This window comes from Hippocampus guttulatus, chromosome 6 (genome assembly GCF_054856545.1).
Source record: "Hippocampus guttulatus isolate MCC_2025c chromosome 6, RoL_Hgut_1.0, whole genome shotgun sequence".
Classification (NCBI taxonomy): Eukaryota; Metazoa; Chordata; class Actinopteri; order Syngnathiformes; family Syngnathidae; genus Hippocampus; species Hippocampus guttulatus.
In genome coordinates, this window is record NC_141266.1 from 14,733,704 (window position 1) to 14,751,108 (window position 17,405).

The 17,405-nt window shown below is 43.0% G+C and overlaps 1 protein-coding gene across 3 annotated transcripts in view; it reads left to right on the forward strand.

Moving 5' to 3' along the window:
- Positions 1–13,834, forward strand: part of hivep3b (HIVEP zinc finger 3b) — a 49,249-nt gene extending 35,415 nt beyond the window's left edge. For 2 of the 3 annotated variants that reach the window (XM_086113315.1, XM_086113316.1), the window contains exons 3-9: positions 392–687; positions 765–2,681; positions 3,766–3,896; positions 8,510–8,685; positions 8,863–8,964; positions 10,764–11,443; positions 12,318–13,834. In XM_086113315.1, coding sequence (XP_085969441.1) covers positions 392–687; positions 765–2,681; positions 3,766–3,896; positions 8,510–8,685; positions 8,863–8,964; positions 10,764–11,443; positions 12,318–12,950 — 3,935 coding nt within the window. In that variant the 3' untranslated portion in view covers positions 12,951–13,834. The remainder of the gene's footprint in view (positions 1–391; positions 688–764; positions 2,682–3,765; positions 3,897–8,509; positions 8,686–8,862; positions 8,965–10,763; positions 11,444–12,317) is intronic. The other variant, XM_086113317.1, reaches the window with a different exon arrangement.
- The last annotated feature ends 3,571 nt before the right edge of the window (positions 13,835–17,405 follow it).

Below are 17,405 nucleotides of genomic sequence, written 5' to 3' on the forward strand. Positions count from 1 at the left end.
GTGAAAGCAATAACACTTTGCATCCTCATAATGATTCTCTCTTGATATCACAGAAACCAAGAAATTGTGTTCTCTCAAGATGCAGTCAAATATATGAAAAGCGAAACACTATTTTGGACTGCACAAGTCCAGTGTGCAATATAAAATGCCCCAAGTGGCAAAATAGTTGTCTTTTTTCTCATTATATATATATATATATATAGTAGAATATACTTTACCTTCAGTAACATTTCAGTTGCTTTTTTTAATACGCTTGTCCAATCATTCATGTTCGTGTATGCTACAGTACTTGTCATGGAATGAAATGCTAAAGCCTCATCCTTCAAAAGCAGTTTATCATTAATTCACACATAATTTAAAGATGCATTTGTCATGTCTCTGTTCATGGTAGATATAGGTGGTACCATACAGACGGAGTCGGGACAACAACAACATAGAGATCGGAAGGGTGTGTCTGTAATCCAGCACACAAGCTCCTTTGAAAAGCAGGAGACATCCTCAATGAAAAGTGAGGGCTCAGACGTTCAAGAGGGTCACCAAACACACCAACCCCATCCAAAACCATCACCTTCTGCATCTCGCCTCATCCGCCAGCCCAACATCCAAGTGCCAGAGATTCTTGTTACAGTGGAGCCTGATGCTGACATGCCATCCATGTCACCACCAGAGACTGCGTCATCATCGAAGGTATTATGATTTATCACAACTAAAACGTATATCTTGTGCAATTTGAACCCTTTGCCTCAACTGTTCATCTTTCCTAGGTGACAGACAGAGTGGAGGAGTTTCAGTGGCCACAGCGTAGCCAGACTCTAGCCCAGCTCCCTGCAGAGAAATTGCCCCCAAAGAAGAAAAGACTCCGCTTAGCTGAGGCAGCGCAATCCTCCGGGGAGTCTAGCTTTGAGTCTGTGTCACTGCCTCGCAGCCCCAGTCAGGAGAGCAGCATGTCCCACACTTCAAGTCTTTCTGCTTCTTTCGAAGATGCAACACGGTCCGAGCCTACAGTCTGGGGCACCAGTAGCCAAAGCACCCAAATGTTGACTGTGCCATGTACTTCTCAACAACTCAACCAAAGCCACAAGGAGATGAGGCGTTCAGTGTCAGAGCAGGCCCCTCAGAAATCAGAACAGGTCTCAGATACCAGAAGCAAATCTTTTGACTTGGGATCCTTGTCCTCTCAGCAGTCAGCATCCTCCTGGAAAGAACGACGGAAGTGTCTTCTTGTGAAGCACGCAACCTTAGGGGAACCTGAGCAAGAGGAGGGGGCCAGTACGAGTCAGTTATCCAGAGCAGAGAGTCCAAAGCCCGGGCCTTCCCACTCAAGCCATCCTCTTTTCTATTCAAGCTCCCACTTCAGCCAGGAAGACACAGGGAATGTCCTGCAGTTGTTACAACCACAGATCCTCCCTCGAGATATTCTTCCTCCGCATGAATGCATCCAACAGACATTACATGTAGGACCTCTATCCCAGATACTCCCAGTCACCACGGCGTCCCAGTTCATGAACAGAACCTTTTTACATTCACAAACTGTTCAACCTCTACAGGTACACCCAATGCAGATCCACATGGCCGAACAAATGGGTATACCACTCCACCAACTTCCTGCTTTAGTTCCTGTCCAGTTTCCTTTCAGTGTGAGTCAGTCTGTGTGCCTGCCTCCCACACCATTACATTCCACACAGGTTATATCTCCTCCTTCCACAGAGGGAAGGACCTCTTACCCCTACCCACGCCCACACATTGCAACGTGTGTGGCACAGCTTACCCCAACGGTGTCTCTTGTGGTACCAGTCCGCCTCCAAACCCACATACCTACCTATACACGTGCCATGTACACCACCCTGTCCCAGATGCTGACCTCTGCTTGTCCACAGGACCCCATTTTTTGCACGACCATGACAATCCTGGGCAAAGTGGAAAGGCGCAAGTTACAGAGGTCTTATTTGAAGGTCCCAACACCAGACATTAAGATTAACCTTCCTGGGGAACTGCAGTCACCTTCTGTCGAGGAATATGGTCCACTTGGAGCCGGAGGGAGTAAACGGATGCTCTCACCTGCAGCCAGTCTTGATCTCAGCACTGAGGCTCAACGTCACCAGAAAAGAGTTAAGGAGGAAGCAGAAGGGGAGCAACACAAGTCTGAAGTAGAGGTGGAAGATGCAGACAACAAGGTACAAACGGAGGAAGAAAGTAAAACTGGTGGGGAACAACTGGAAAAGGTTGAGAAGAAAACGGAGACGCTTGCGGTAACCGCCGTAAAAGAAGAGGGGGAGGTGAATCCAAGGCAAAGGGAAATTAACAAGGAGGAAAAACAGGTGGAAGAGTCCATTGTGAGAAGTCAAAAGGAAGAGGAGCCTCAAGTTAAGGAGATGGGGATTGAGAGAGTAAACACCCGTTCATACCCGAGCCTCCACACAACAACCTCTGTCAACTGGTGCTACCTGAACTATGTCAAACCCAACCCAACCACACAGAGGGACCCTCGCACCTCAGTTTACTCTTCCTGGAGTGTTAGCGGACATAACCCAAACTTGCCAGGTGTCAGCACTAAGGTGGCCTTGTCTCTGCTGTGTTCCAAACAGAAGTATAGGTCAGAGACGTACACCATTGCCACGGCTCCGAACCCAGCCAAAATTAAAAATCCCCCCGCAAGTAGCAGCGCTCCACGAATGTCAGAGGTAAAAAAAAAAAAGGTTTTTAAAAAACATGCTATGTAATATTACGATCAATATCTAGTTACTGTCTGATGGCAACAAATGATAATGGGGTTTGAACGAGTTCTGGCAGCCATTTGAACTATTAGCAGGGGTGTGGACAAAAATGTTGGCACGGTACGCAAATGAGCACCAGAGGTTTTTTGGTGTTTATTTTTTTTCCCGACCCAGCCACCTCGTGGATGAACTTAAAGATTTAGGTTTATCGTTAGTCATTTTACTATAACAGATTAAACTTTTTTGTGTTTAGTTTTTCAGTTTTCATTTCCTAATTCCAACAACATATACCATCGCTATTTAGTCAGTATAATTTACTGTTTTATTTCAAGATATCAAATTCATATTTAACACAATTGAGTTGTGTGGCATGTTCAAAAAACAGAATTCCCCACTTCTGACTTGCAGTATGGGACTCTGTGATCAGCTTGCATACTTCCGTACAGTTCTCTCGGGCAGCGGTCCGCTGACCACTCTTTTTTTGCACCGCGGGCTGTATTTTGACAAACTGTCTCGCTGTGGAGGCCCTCCTGCACACATTCAGCAATCGTCTCATGGCGAATGTAGCTGTTCGCGAGGATCCAGCCTTGTCAAGTCAGCCGCCGCAATGGCTGTTTATAGGCTACTAAGCAATGTGTTGCGAGGATCAACTTCTACATAAAAGCGAAACAAGTACTAGTGTGCATTGATAGCAATGCCTCACGAAGCTTTTATTTTGAAGTTGGCTCTCCGAAGCTATCACTATGGTGGCTCCCTTGAGACCGGCCTGACCTATAGGTGTTCAAAAGCTCAATGACAGACTTGAACTGGAGCGCAAAATTCTGTTTCCAATGCTCATGCGCACTGGTGTACCACTATTGTGCAGCCCCGACTATTAGTCCAAAACATGTGTAAAAAGATATTGCCACTGCCTATTTAGCTTCAGTTTAGTTTTCGAGAGCACAGATAATCTAATGGACCTGGGAGGTGACCTTCAGATACTGCGGGTATAATGCCACAAAAATATTTATCAATGTACTTTGTCTCTTTTTCCACCCTGTCTTGAATGTAGGTACATCCGATCCCAGCCTGTTCCTCCACGGATGTAACAGACCACCAGCATGAAAAGGAGGAGAATGAAGAGGAGGCACCTTCCACCTCAAAACACTGCGAAACATCTCGTGTTCGCATCTTTGAAGGCGGGTAAGAGCCATTGCTTCTCATTCAACCGTTGCGGTCATGCATTCACTGGCACAAGCAAATCTAAAAGTCTGTTAACAAAAGTAGTGCACAGGGAAGGATAGGGACTGGGAATAGATGCAATTGTAGCTGCTGCCAACTTTTCCCCGCTCTCTGCTGGCACAAGTCTGAGCTTCAGAGGGGTTCATTTGGAAAGATAACAGCATGTTTGTGCATGCGCATGCTGCTTCTCTTCGACAAACTCATGAATGCCTGAATTCACCAGTTATATAATACACACAATTGTCATGTTGGGGTTGAGAAAGTGTGTGTGTGTCTGTGTGTGTGTGTGTGTGTGTGTGTGTGTGTGTGTGTGTGTGCGCTTTTCTTCAAACCTGCAAATGTTTACTCAGCTCACTGTACTGTGTTCACAAACTGTGTGTGTAGTTTCCATAAATGCAACAGTGATCTTTTTCCAGTTGAGCCTGTCTTTTGCAAGGTTTGCTCTGGTTTGAGCTCAAAGGTTTACCCAGGAGGTGTACGGTAGATCTCTTTACACCAAAGCAACTCCAGAAATAGACACGATTCAAAAGGAAGAGGAAGAGCAGATGGAAAGGGTCAACTCATGAGAAAACTAGAACGGTACAAGTTGATTGGTGATTAATCTTGTCATAAAGAAATAGAAACAAAATGCAATGCACTACTTGACCGCTACCAGCAGTCTGCTACTAGTTAGCTGTCTAAACAAGATAACATGACATCAGCTCGTGTGGAGGTGAAGCTGTTTTTTAACAGTAATACATTTAGTCATATTTATGAATTAAAGGTGAGGTAGGGGCGGCGCGCTGGTCCAGTGGTTAGCGCGTCGACCTCACAGTGCAGAGGTACCGGGTTCAATTCCAGCTCCGGCCTCCCTTTGTGGAGTTTGCATGTTCTCCCCTGGCCTGCGTGGGTTTTCTCCGGGTATTCCGGTTTCTTCCCACATTCCAAAAACATGCATGGCAGGCTGATTGAACACTCCAAATTGTCTCTGGGTGTGAGTGTGAGCATGGATGGTTGTTCGTCTCTATGTGCCCTGCAACTGGCTGGCAACCGGTTCAGGGTGTCACCCGCCTACTGCCCGAAGACAACTGGGATATGTTCCCGCGCGCCTGCGACCCTCCTGAGGATAAGCGGATCAGAAAATGGATGGATGGATTGATAAAGGTTAGGTTCAGCAATAGGTGGATTTCTTTTTTCCTGAAACATCATAGCTACCGTTTAGATAAAAACACATGGTCGTGTCCGTATTGTGCAATCTTTTTAGGTCAAATCCAAAACCCAAAAATATAAATATCTCCAAAACCTTAAAAAAGTAAAGGCAATTTTCAAATCAGCTTCAAAAATATATTCCGGGATTAAAATTTACTGTTGACCAGTGTCATCTACACAAAGGACATTTGAAACAGGAGCTCACGAGCCTCTATTACTTTTTAAATAATTTGTCAAAAATACAATTTATGGATTAAATGAGTGTTAATTCTCCATATACTTCATCCACAAATGTATCTAGTTGACCATTACTATCCATTAGCTGTCTTTGTAATGTAAAAATGATATATAAATCAGGATGTATTGTATTGTCTTGTATTTCTACTTTGTTAGTAAGTGAAACAGGAAATGAATAGTCTTCCCCAGTTACGTTCTGTTCCTTTCGCTTATTTATATATATTTTGTTGTTGTTATAAAAATTTTACATCAATGACGTTCAAATTAAGGAATCCACTCCTTTTGGTGATGTTTTGTGATGACAATTTCATGGCCAAGTTCAGTGTTGAAGAGCAGAAATGTGTTTGCGTTTATCAGTATTGTGATTTGTGTCAAGATTTCGATTTGGGAAGTGTTGAGGATCAGACCTAACTTTGTTTTGTCGCATTGTGGAATATAGATGTAATCTTTCCAATGGTTTTGTTTAGTTGATGATGCCAAAAAAATGTCAAACGGACAAATCACTAGTATTTATCATACCTGTTTTCACTGTCCACATTTTTTCCGCTCTTTCCTTTTGAGAATATTTAAATTGTGAATGGCTACATCACTAAACTCAAGGTTGATTCCGAGGTCTGTCTTTGAGAACAGAAATGAACGATTTCCATTTTGATTGTGTGGTAACGTGCAAATTGATTCCCATGGTCAAAGTTGTAATCACTGCCAAATTGTATCCACATCGACAGTCTCTTCTTTTTGTGTTGATGCGATGCGCTGATGGGATTTATCATTTAAACTGCTCTTTGGAGCAAACGGTGATTGCAATATAAAGGAGTAGAGTGATTCCAACATATTTGCCATTTGGGTGTGATGCTCTCCGCACAAAACTAGCCTGGTGGTCGTGCAGCTTCTGCCTTGTTTTTCTGGAAATATCATAGGATATTTTTAGCTGTGGTTAGAAAATACATGTCAGTAAACAGTAACCTGCTCCTGAATCATTAAAGCACTGTTGAGATTATCTTGGTGCTTTTTTTTAAAATGCAATTTGCTGTTGCTGCCGCTGGTATACAATAGAAAGCATTGACAGCTCGACATCTTGCAAATCTGATTCATGTCCTTTCATTAAACACAGTCAGCACACATTGGGTATTTACAATATCAGAATGGATTTCGAGCGTGTGTGTGTGCATGCGTGTGTGTGTGTGAGCATTTTTACAAGACGACAATTCATTCAGATGACCACAAAATACCTTTTGGTAAACATCTGGATTGTGTATACATACCTTTTATATAGAGTAGACCCAAATGTGTTGCTTGATTGGTGCATCGTGTCTATTTTAGGTTGAGGGCCGTAAATAGGTTTCCCTTCCCTCCCTTTAGCGGTCAGCAGGGCCACCCGAGCAGACAAATAGCTAATAATGTATCTGTGTGTGTTTAGGTGTGTGTGTGCGTGTGTGTGTGTGTGCGTGTGTGTGTGTGTGTGCGCGCGTGTGGTTGTGCGTCTGTGCGCTAAGGGTGTAGCGGAGGGAGCAGCATGAGACTGAGTGCTGCGAGCGATTTGGTGGGTATCACCAATCCACCTCTATAAAGAGGGACTTGTTTCTCCAAGAAATCTTGTGCGTGCGTGTGTGTGTGTGTGTGTATACATGTGCATTTGGCTGAATGTTTGTGCAGTGTTCCACATCCGCTTTCATCCTCCCATCGTAGCCACGAGCACGTTTTTGTTGTCCCTCATTAGCATAAAGTTTTATGGGGGCAACAAACAGCACAGTGATCGGCTCCAGCAGCTGTTCCTGCAGATGTCCCGTAAACCACTCTTATTTACTCTTTAAACCCTCAACCCGAGGTCTTGTTAATTGTTTTTTAAATGTGTGTGTTTTTACTTTAATGTATTTGGGTTTTATTTTCCTTTACAGTATTTCGTGGCATAGACCCCCGCCGGCCACACCATTAAGTACACCTGCACCATTCAATGACATTCCAAAGACTACAGTAGTTTGCCGTGTCTAAGGTCATTAAGGTAATCGAAATATTAGGAGCACTTATTGTGCAGTACAAACTAAAATAACGTAACTGTATTTGAGGAAGAATACATTTATTTAAAAAAAAAAAAGTCATCTTTATCTTTCACATATATCAACTGCAAGTTCAAACCTCTACATTTCAATAGAGCAGCTCACAACATAACAAAACCCCAAAACTTCATAAAAATGAATCAAATGCATCGTACTCAATCAACCCTTTTTATTTATGGACAAAAGTGATCCTCTTTTGAAGACGCAATTGAATATACTTAAAGCTAGCGAGTTGTTTTTAATATTGTCCACCTTTATTTTTTTTATTTCTAATGAATCCCACTTGCCCAGCCGTGAACAAATAATCAGAGGATGGAAAAATGTCACATTACACTGAGCCTTTACAATGGCGCGGAGTGGTGAATGTGAAATCTTATTGGTGCCAATTGGTTAGAAATAAATAAATAACAGCAATTTCTGCAGCGTGTGTGTCCTTTGTCAACACTTGTGATTCTGGTTGCCCTGGGCAGAATTTATTCATATGGCAACACAAAGGCTGAAATCTGATTGGACGGCGGAAAAAAAAAAACAACACACCAACTTCTGGAAGCTGAGCAACCATGACACCAGCTATGAAATGAAGACAAAAGACTGATGGAAATAAATAAGTTGTAAATGTAGGTCAGTGCTTTTGATGGCGTTTAGATCAGCAGTGCAGGACCTGACTGCACACAACTGATTTGATGATTCTTTTTATTTGTCTGATATTTATTGTCATCTCAAATCAATTGTGCAGGTGAACCTAATGTGGTCTGGCGAGGTCGACACCTTATGTTGATATTTTTTTGTCTTGATTTGTGACTATTGATTTCCTGCACTGATGAAGACTCGATGCTCTCTGTCTGCTTGGTTTCGAATTGGTGAACTTTGGCGTCAAATTTGACAACTATTAATGATTGTCAAAGTCGAGCCCGTTCGATTGCCACGATGACTGTTTTGAAAGTCTGAATATATTTTTCATCCGTTGAGGATCCAGGCAGCGAGATGAGCTTATTTGTTTGAATATTCAAGCAACATTACTTTTGTGAATTTATGACTTTATTTTGTTTATTTTGTCTGTATCAATAACGCATGCCCATCCCGTCTGTCTGTCAGGTTTAAGTCTAACGAAGAATATATTTACGTTCGAGGGCGTGGCAGAGGAAAGTACATATGCGGGGAGTGCGGCATCCGCTGTAAGAAGCCCAGCATGCTGAAGAAGCACATCCGAACACACACTGATGTCCGTCCGTACATTTGCAAACACTGCAACTTTGCCTTCAAAACCAAAGGTTAGGGGACGGTGACAGAGATATTTCAGTTCTGTCATGTTTGTCCACTATTCTGTCTGTTAAATGAAATCCATCAAATGCTTGCATTTTATATCTGTTGTCGAAAAATGTCCTAGTTTTCCTTGGCCGGTGGAAATTGGCGGAGGTTTTAATGTGATTTTCATGTTCCCTTCGCAGGGAACCTTACCAAACACATGAAATCAAAAGCTCATGGGAAAAAGTGCCAGGCAATGGGAGTGTCTGAACCATCCGCGGATGAGCCAGAAAGCCAGGAAACAGGTATCGGGGGCAGGGGGGTGAAGAAGTGTCGCTGTTCTGCACTGACAGCTTACGCAACCGCTATGTACTACTCCCCAACCTTTCGCCCTTGCATAAGGAAAAAGCCCAAGATAAATAAATGAAGAATGAAGAGCCTTCCGTGGTGCTCTTGTTTTTGCACAATAGCGCCTACTTTACCAGCAACGCCTCATTATCTCCCTCTGATCGCCCTCCCGCCGTCACGTCTTCTTTGCTGTCATTCTGCGCTCATCACATACAAGGACGCTCCGTTTCTACTGCGATTTCATTCATTCCCTCCTGACATAGTTTGTGAATAGGAGTGTGATGCTTTTCAACCAGAGTCTATTTATAACACGGCTGTGATGGCTTATGGATTGTCAGCCAGATGAAGCCTGTTACCTTTCTTTTCCTACAGCTAGTTCTTGCACATAATTTGTATTTTGCTTTGCGTGCGTTTTCGAGTTCCCAAGGTTAAGCTGTTAAACCACATTTTCTTGCCCGCCTCCAGCAAAGGGTTAATTAATTAAAATGGAATAAAAACAAAATGTGATTTTCTTAGAGTGCCACCATGTTTGAACTATTAAAAATGAATCAGGTTAAACTGATGGAAAATTGAAATTCGCGTTTCACATTCTTAGCGGTGCCAAGGATAATTCCATCATTCAGTCTTTTCTTCCCGCAAATGATTTTTTAACGTGACACTTTCTTACTGCCACCAATTTTTCATAAAAGCTAAAAATAAATAAAATAATAAGGCGGGGGGGGGGGGTTCTTCTCAGTCTTGCCAAGATGGAAAACACAATTGCACAATTGTACCATCTACCAACAAATAACGATAAAATGTCCTAAACAGTCCTCATCTGCAAGACCCAGACCACGGTTGGGAGGTGCTCTCTGTATTGTGTACAGTTTGTGTCCCTTGCATTATCGTCCCATCACTGAAGAAACTGCATTTTAAAATGTTTACTCAATTAAAAGTTAGGCAAGACAAAATAAAAATAAATGATTGGCCCTATTTATTTTATTTTTTTGACTTGATGGAGAGTGATGTAAGACATGAGGAGTACCGTATTTTCTGAATTGGTGATGGTGAATGCACGCGAAATAAATTAGTGTGAGGGTACACATTTTTATTCGTATTTTCACGATTATTTTAATATGTTATTACTCTGCTCAAATGCCTGCCAACTCACTTCTGAACAAACTGGGTTGAAAATAAGTGGACATTTTTGCTGTTACTAGAAGCACTAGCGAGGTTAAAAAATAAATACATACATCCATACATACATACGAGTGCACATTTTGGTGCTTACTAGTAATACCATCCATCCGTTTTCTAATCTGCTTCTCCTCAGTAGGGTCGCAGGCGCGCTGGAGCCTATCGCAGCTGTCTTCGCGCAGTAGGCGGGGGGCACCCTGAACCGGTTGCCAGCCAATCGCAGGGCACATGTAGACAAACAACCATCCGCGCTCATTTTATTTCATCATAATAGTAAAACCTTTTCGCATTCCGATCCTTGTTCAGGGACATGGTGTACAATCGGAGGCAAGATTCAAACCACCAACCCGTTGGTCATTGGGTAAGCAATACCACCCAGTGAGCTAAAGTGTACAAGTACATTGTTCTGAAGAACTGCTCAAATGGCTTTCCATTCCTCTTACCATCCTTGCTGGGTGGAGGAAATAAATAAGCCCACGGCAGAAATTATCTCACAGAGTTTATGCTTGGCATACTAGGTAATAAATGGAATGGATGTGAATTGAAGTGATGTAACTAAGAGTGGGTTTCTATTTTTCAGCAGGGAGCGGTGAACATGCATCTTACTCCGAGGAACGGGAAGAGCACCAGTTTTCCAACGCGGAGGAGTCGGAGGATGACGACGACGACGACGATGACGATGATGATGATGATGACGGCAACGACGATGATGCGGAAGAGTCTCACGATGACCCGCCTTCCTCCTGTTCGTCGGACACCCTGGCGTCGACAGGGGGTCGGTCCAAATGCAGCGGTCGTTCTCGGCAGTGTACACCAGAGCCCGAGCCCGCCGATCTCAGTTCCAGTCCGGGCCTGGAGGCTTCCCAAAGAGGGGCTTGGCACGGTAGACGAGCCGCCTCGCCGAGCAGCAGGAGAGCTCTGTTCTCCAGATGGAACTGGAAGGCATCACCGAGAGCCTTCTCCCCCAGCAGCGAGAGCTGTTCCCCCAGTCACAGCCTCTCCCCGCGCCTGGAGCTGTCCTCACCCATGCACAGTCTGTCCCCGAGAACTGAGCTACCTTCACCCAGCCGGCAAGTGTCACCCTCCCGTGATAGAGGACCGTCTCCCATCAGGCCCGTCTCGCCGCTTCGTCCCAGCTTGCCAGGCTCTTATCGGTTATCACAAGCTGGGACTCCGCCCTTGCCGATTGGAGTGCAGCAGAGGACCCACGGAACCCTTCCTTGGGAACACCACTGCGCAAAGGGTAGTCATATGAAAGTAGTAAGTCCTTTGAATTTATTGTCCTCAGTCATGTGCTTACACTGCTCACAATTTGTATGATACAGACACGACAGAGCATTTTTTTTCCTGCTATGCTCTGATACATTTATGGACGTCTGGAACTGCCAAGGTGGAGAAAACAGTTTTGCCTGGGATACCGTGTGGCATTATGTGAACAAGTACAGTTTTTAACATTTGGCCTGCATTTCACCAATACGTTTGAACAACTATCAAGACGTATGAACCACTTTGAAAATTTTCACACGAGAGAGAGAGAGAGAGAGAGAGAGAGAGAGAGAGAGAGAGAGAGATTTTTTTTCCTCAATACATTTGTAATAGGCATTATGTCTACACAGATTTTAGCTATTCGTGGGCCGGCCCAGTCCTTTTCCCCCGCAAATAGTGGGGATCTACATTTTTATTCTGTTAATTAATTGGCAAAAGGTGGATACACAGTTTAATTGCATGATATATCAAGCCATCTTGTGGCTAATTATTACGTCTGTCACTATACGACAGTAGCAAAGATAAGCGAAGATATGGTGTGCGTTGCTTTTTTTGTTTTGTTTTGATTTCAGGGACAGCTCCAGGATTTTTGCTCTCCTGGGCCAAAGATTGGCTTGACCAATATGTAGGGGGCGCTGAGAAAAGAATTGATGAATATATTTTAGAATATAAAATAAAATGCTGGAGGGGCTTAACTGGGGCTACGCAGTTTTCTGATGTGGCTATAGCACCCCCCCCCCCCACCCCCAACCTCGGTGTAGCGCCACCTTGTCTATGCTGCCCCTGACCAAATGGCTAGACCAGTGGTTGGGGAGCACTGGTTTCAACGACATTCACAAAATGCTTGTTTTTGTGTTTCCCCCTTCAGGACAAAGATGGCACTGCAACGGATTGTCACGCAATGGCAGACACCTTCTTGTTCCCGCCTGCTTTTCGTCTTTCCACATGCGAGAGTTATCCCAGCCACCGAGCAGCGGACAACGTCTTCAGCCATCTTCCCATGCACTCCCAACAAGCCAAGGTCCCTTATCTGATGATTCCCATCGGAGGGATTCAAATGGTACAAGCCAGGCCAAGGTCGAATCCTTCCACGCCCATGTCCCCGATGTCTCCTTCCACGGAGGGCCCATCACCGGCCAGGCTTGACTCATTCTGGGGCAGGACCCCAGGACCTCAAGGGAGTAGGACTCCCGGGAGTGACTGGTCAGCGGACTATCAGGCAGCAGGAGGCAGCCAGTCAAGACAGTGCAGTGTGGGTGCACAAGTCATGTGTTCCAAACTGGAGTTGGAGACTATGGACTCAAAGCAATATGGCAGCTCACAAAGTTCCGCCCACACGTGCAGGCGTGCTACGGAGTCGAGCAAATGCCACACTGAAGACGGACGCTCTGAAGCATCTTTCAGTCAAGCAGCAGCTGTATCTTTGTGCCTGACTGGACAGCAGCTAGAGGCTGAGGGCACAGCGTCAGAGGACGCGGCTAGAGAAGACCAGAGCACCTAATTTGATGCATCTCCAACTTGCTTTTTCGCTACATTCGTCTTGTTTTCCAATGGCTTTCTTTTTCTTTTTTTTTTTATACAGTTTTCAATACTATTGTTAACTTAAATGTTTCTTCTTTGGCAATATTCAGGTTTGTCATAAAAATGCACTTATTTTTCTCTGTGAAAATAATGTTTCTGTAAATGTATATACAAGAATGATATATGATTATACCCTTCCTGTATCTCTATTGATACTGGTCATGCTACTGTCTGGTTGAATTTGTGTCAGAGTAATATGAACATGTGTAAATGACCAAAATCTTAAATCAAAATGAATTATCTATTTCAAACCCCCCCCAGTATTCTTACAATTATAGTTACTTGTGCCTTTTCTGTCCAGGTTTGTGTTTTGAGGCGTATTGTACAGATAGAAAATGAGAAGGCTGTGAAATTTTATATTGGACTTTTGTGTCATTTAAGGAAGATTTATATTCGGTGTTCTGTTTTGTTCTTAATAGTCTTGCTTTAATTCCAGGGTAACCAAGAGTCACATCGATTGATATGTTGAAGGAGCAGCAGAAACTCGTCAAAGGAAATGCACTGAAGTTCTATTTTTTATTGTAAGAGACTTTGGATGAGAAATGTCTTTACAGGGAAGAGCGCTCCTTATTTATTGCTATTTGATGACAACGATTGTTGTTGTTTTATTTTTTACTCTTTGTTAAATGGGAAAAACTATGTTTCTGTTTCTTACTTTTTTTTCATGATGTTCATGCAATTTGAATTGGGGACAAAGATGAGGGATGTAGCTTGACTGGTTCTGGCGGATCAAGTGCCCTGCAAATTTAACACGCAACAAAATTTGCAGTCATCAGAAAAAAATAAAAAATAGTGCACCAAAGACCCTTTTGGTTTTGCCTTTTTATACACTTAGAATCGAGAGTGGAAGTGTATCCCCCCACCCCCAAAAATACCGTGTCTCTAAAAAGTCAGTACCACCCAGTAAAATGTGAGGTTATCAAGCAAAAAAACAAAGGATTTTCATTACATTAATTCATACCTTCATATTGTTACGATTTTCAGTCGGTTCTTTTTTTTTTTTAGTAGCAGTTTATCCGCATGGCCATCCTGACTCTTTCAAAAGAAAGTAATCACTTTTGAAGCCATTCTTTTGTTAACTTGGTCAACTTCATGCATAAAAGTGATGTTTTTTTTGTTTTTTACTTTCTAGGATACACATGAAGATGCCAAATTTACCCCTATTTCATATCAAGAAAAAATACTCCATAAAGCATGATGCTTTTAAAACAAGTCGCCACTATGGGTCTCCTTTACTTTTGGTGATGTGCAACCAACATATATTGTATGACCAAAAAGTGATTTGTATCAGACTGAAACAAATTTCACCATGTTTTTGGGGTGACCTTATTCCTGTTTTGCAGCTATTCATTGGCTGTATACAGCTTTAGTGTAGTTCACCCTACTGACGACACTTGTGTATACAAAATGCAGACTATACATTTTTTGCTAATTGCAACCTGTGATTTTTCGAACAAAACACAACACAGTCTAACAGGTTCACTTTTTGTTCATCTTGAGCATGAATGCGAAGAATGGAACATTGTTCAACGTTTCATCTTGAAAATATTTACAAAGTAAATTTCAAATGGATTTTTAAAAAACTGTTGGCGCATTTGTCAAATAGCCGTGACTTGGACTGTATTCGTGTTTTCTAATACTTTGAACAACCCCGACCCCCAGCCATCCTCCTTTTCTCCTAGGATTCAGATTGAATAGTGACTTGAAAGGCAGACCCCTCAAACATCAAACGCCATTCACGGAAAGAAGCTAGTGCATTTTGACAAGGTAATGTGAACCTTTCTTCACTTTCTATTTTTCTCATTCCGCACCTGACGTGACAAGACAAGTTTGCCCACCAGAGGTCCTTGTTCAATCGTGAACATTCATCCCATGCATCTTGAAAGTAGAAAGTGGCTGTCAGTGAACATCAAGAACATGTTTCCAAATGGGCTCTTTTCAGATCGATTATTTTGGATATTTCCAAATTCTGCATTTCTATTTGATCATTTAGGCCATTCCAGAATTTGACAACATTTTGGCACATTTATAGTAATCCATGCGCAAAATACAGAAACATGCATGTGTTGTGCAAATGTAATATTGGCTTACACGTGACTCCTCGATATTTAAAAGCATGCACCCCTCAAATTATTATTATTTTTTTTAACCCCTGCCTCTTGACGACCACAATACACCTTTCTAATTGACAAAACAGGCTTCCGGTTCAGTCTCCCCCAGTTAGTCATAATTTTGTTTATGTTCCTCATGACGGGTTGTAACTGGGAAAGTAAATTCCTTGTGTGTGTGTGTGTGTGTTTTTACATACTTGGCCAATAAATTTGATTCTGATCTAAGTCCTAGTTGTAATCATGCTCTGAAGTCATGCCTTTCTCAACATAGTTGCAAATCTGTGGCAAAAACCTTTTTATCTATCTTCTAGAGCAGTGGTTCTTAACCTTGTTAGCGGTACCGAACCCAACCAGTTCAGATGCACATTCACCGAAACCTTCATTAGTGAAAAATAAAAATTCTTTTTTTTTACCAATTGAAGAAATAAAAAAACGCATTTATTAAAACCAGAAAAAAGTCAACACAATTAGTATAAGTATAAAGTATAAGTATTTTTTAACTGTGCACAAAATGAACCAGCCAGTGATGGCCAAGCGGGCATGTCATAACGAATTGACATGTTGAGTCGGGTGTGTCTTAACCTCCATGGCAGAGGCTCCATTGAAGCTCTGAGACGGATTCACTGAACCCCGGGTTCGATCGAACCCAGGTTAGTAACCACTGATCTAGAGTAAGAAAAAAGTGACCGAGAGGAAATGACATTATCAAGCCACTGTAAATGCTTTGTCCAAGAGCTGGCAGGAAGTAAGGCCTCTCTTCTATTTCTTTTTTAATATATTTTTCTTTTCAGCCAAAATGGAGTGTGTCACTCAAACCAATCCAACTCTGTTACTCGTATCACAAAAAGACTAATGGTTTTCTTTTATTTCATAGGTAAGTTTGTTATTGAGTCATTAGCATAGCCTTTACAGAAAAACAAAGGACCGACAAAGTTTAAACCGAAATTGCAGGTAACGAACTGAGAAAATCCAATAAGAACAAAAAGCGCTTGTAAGAGGCAAGATAAAAAAGGAAATCCGAAATTACACAAAATGAAATGCCATAAGTCCAAATATGCAAAACTCGAATCAGAAACTATTAACAAACAAACCAAAATACTCACAAAACAAGAATCTATCAGAAATACGAACATGAAAGGAACATCTAAAAAACGAGAATCTATCAGAACTATGAACATGAAAGTTAGTTAGTTCCGCCCGCTCCTATTTGGAACATTGGGCGACGAGCCTCCTCCATTTGTTCCGGTCACTGGCGACCTTTCTTGCTCCATGCCAGCTGACACCCATCTCACTGAGGTCTTCTTTGGCAGTCTGTCTCCACGTCTTCTTTGGCCTACCTCTCTTCCTCTTTCCACCCTCTGGCATCCAGTCCATGGCCACACTTGCCGGTCTCTCTCTTGGCAGCCGGAGTACGTGGCCGATCATTTTCCTTCTCCTTTCAGAGACAATGTCTGACAGTTCAGCCACTCCTGCCCTCTTCATCACCTCCTCGTTGGTGATGTGGTCTCTCCATGAGATCCTCAGGATGGATCTCAGGCAACGCCGATGAAAGACATCTAACTTGTTGGTAATGTTGGCTGTCTTCATCCATGTCTCACAGGCGTAAATCGCTGTTGGGATAACCACTGACATATAGAGGCGTAGCTTGGTGGTCGTAGTGATGGCTTTCGATGACCAGATGTTGCGGAGGCGTTGGAACACTCCCGCAGCTTTACCAAGTCTACTGTTGACGTCTTTCTCCACACCACCTGTATTTGAGATGTTACTCCCAAGATATGTGAAGCTGTCAATGTACTCTATGTCATGTTGGTGTAGAGTGAGTGGTTGAAGGTGTTGGTGCTGTCCGACGGCCATGGCCTTGGTCTTTTCCTGGCTAATTCGTAAACCGACCTTAACTCCGTGCTCATGCAGATTGTTGGTCAACTCCTGGAGTGCGGGCTGGGTGTGACTTAACAGAGCCAAATCATCTGCAAATTCCAGGTCAGCTAGTCTGCTCCCTCCCCACTTGATACCAACTTCTTCCCCTGTGATGGACTTCCTCATCACAAAGTCAATTATGATGATGAAGAGTAGGGGTGACAGAATGCAACCCTGTCTTACACCAGTGACAATGTCAAAATCATCAGTTGTGCCACTGTTGGTTTTGACACAACAGGTTGAGTTGTGGTACAATGACCTGAAGATGTTGATGTACTTGAGGGGTACACCATACAGCTGGACGATCTGCCACAGTGACTCCCGGTGGATGCTGTCGAAGGCTTTCT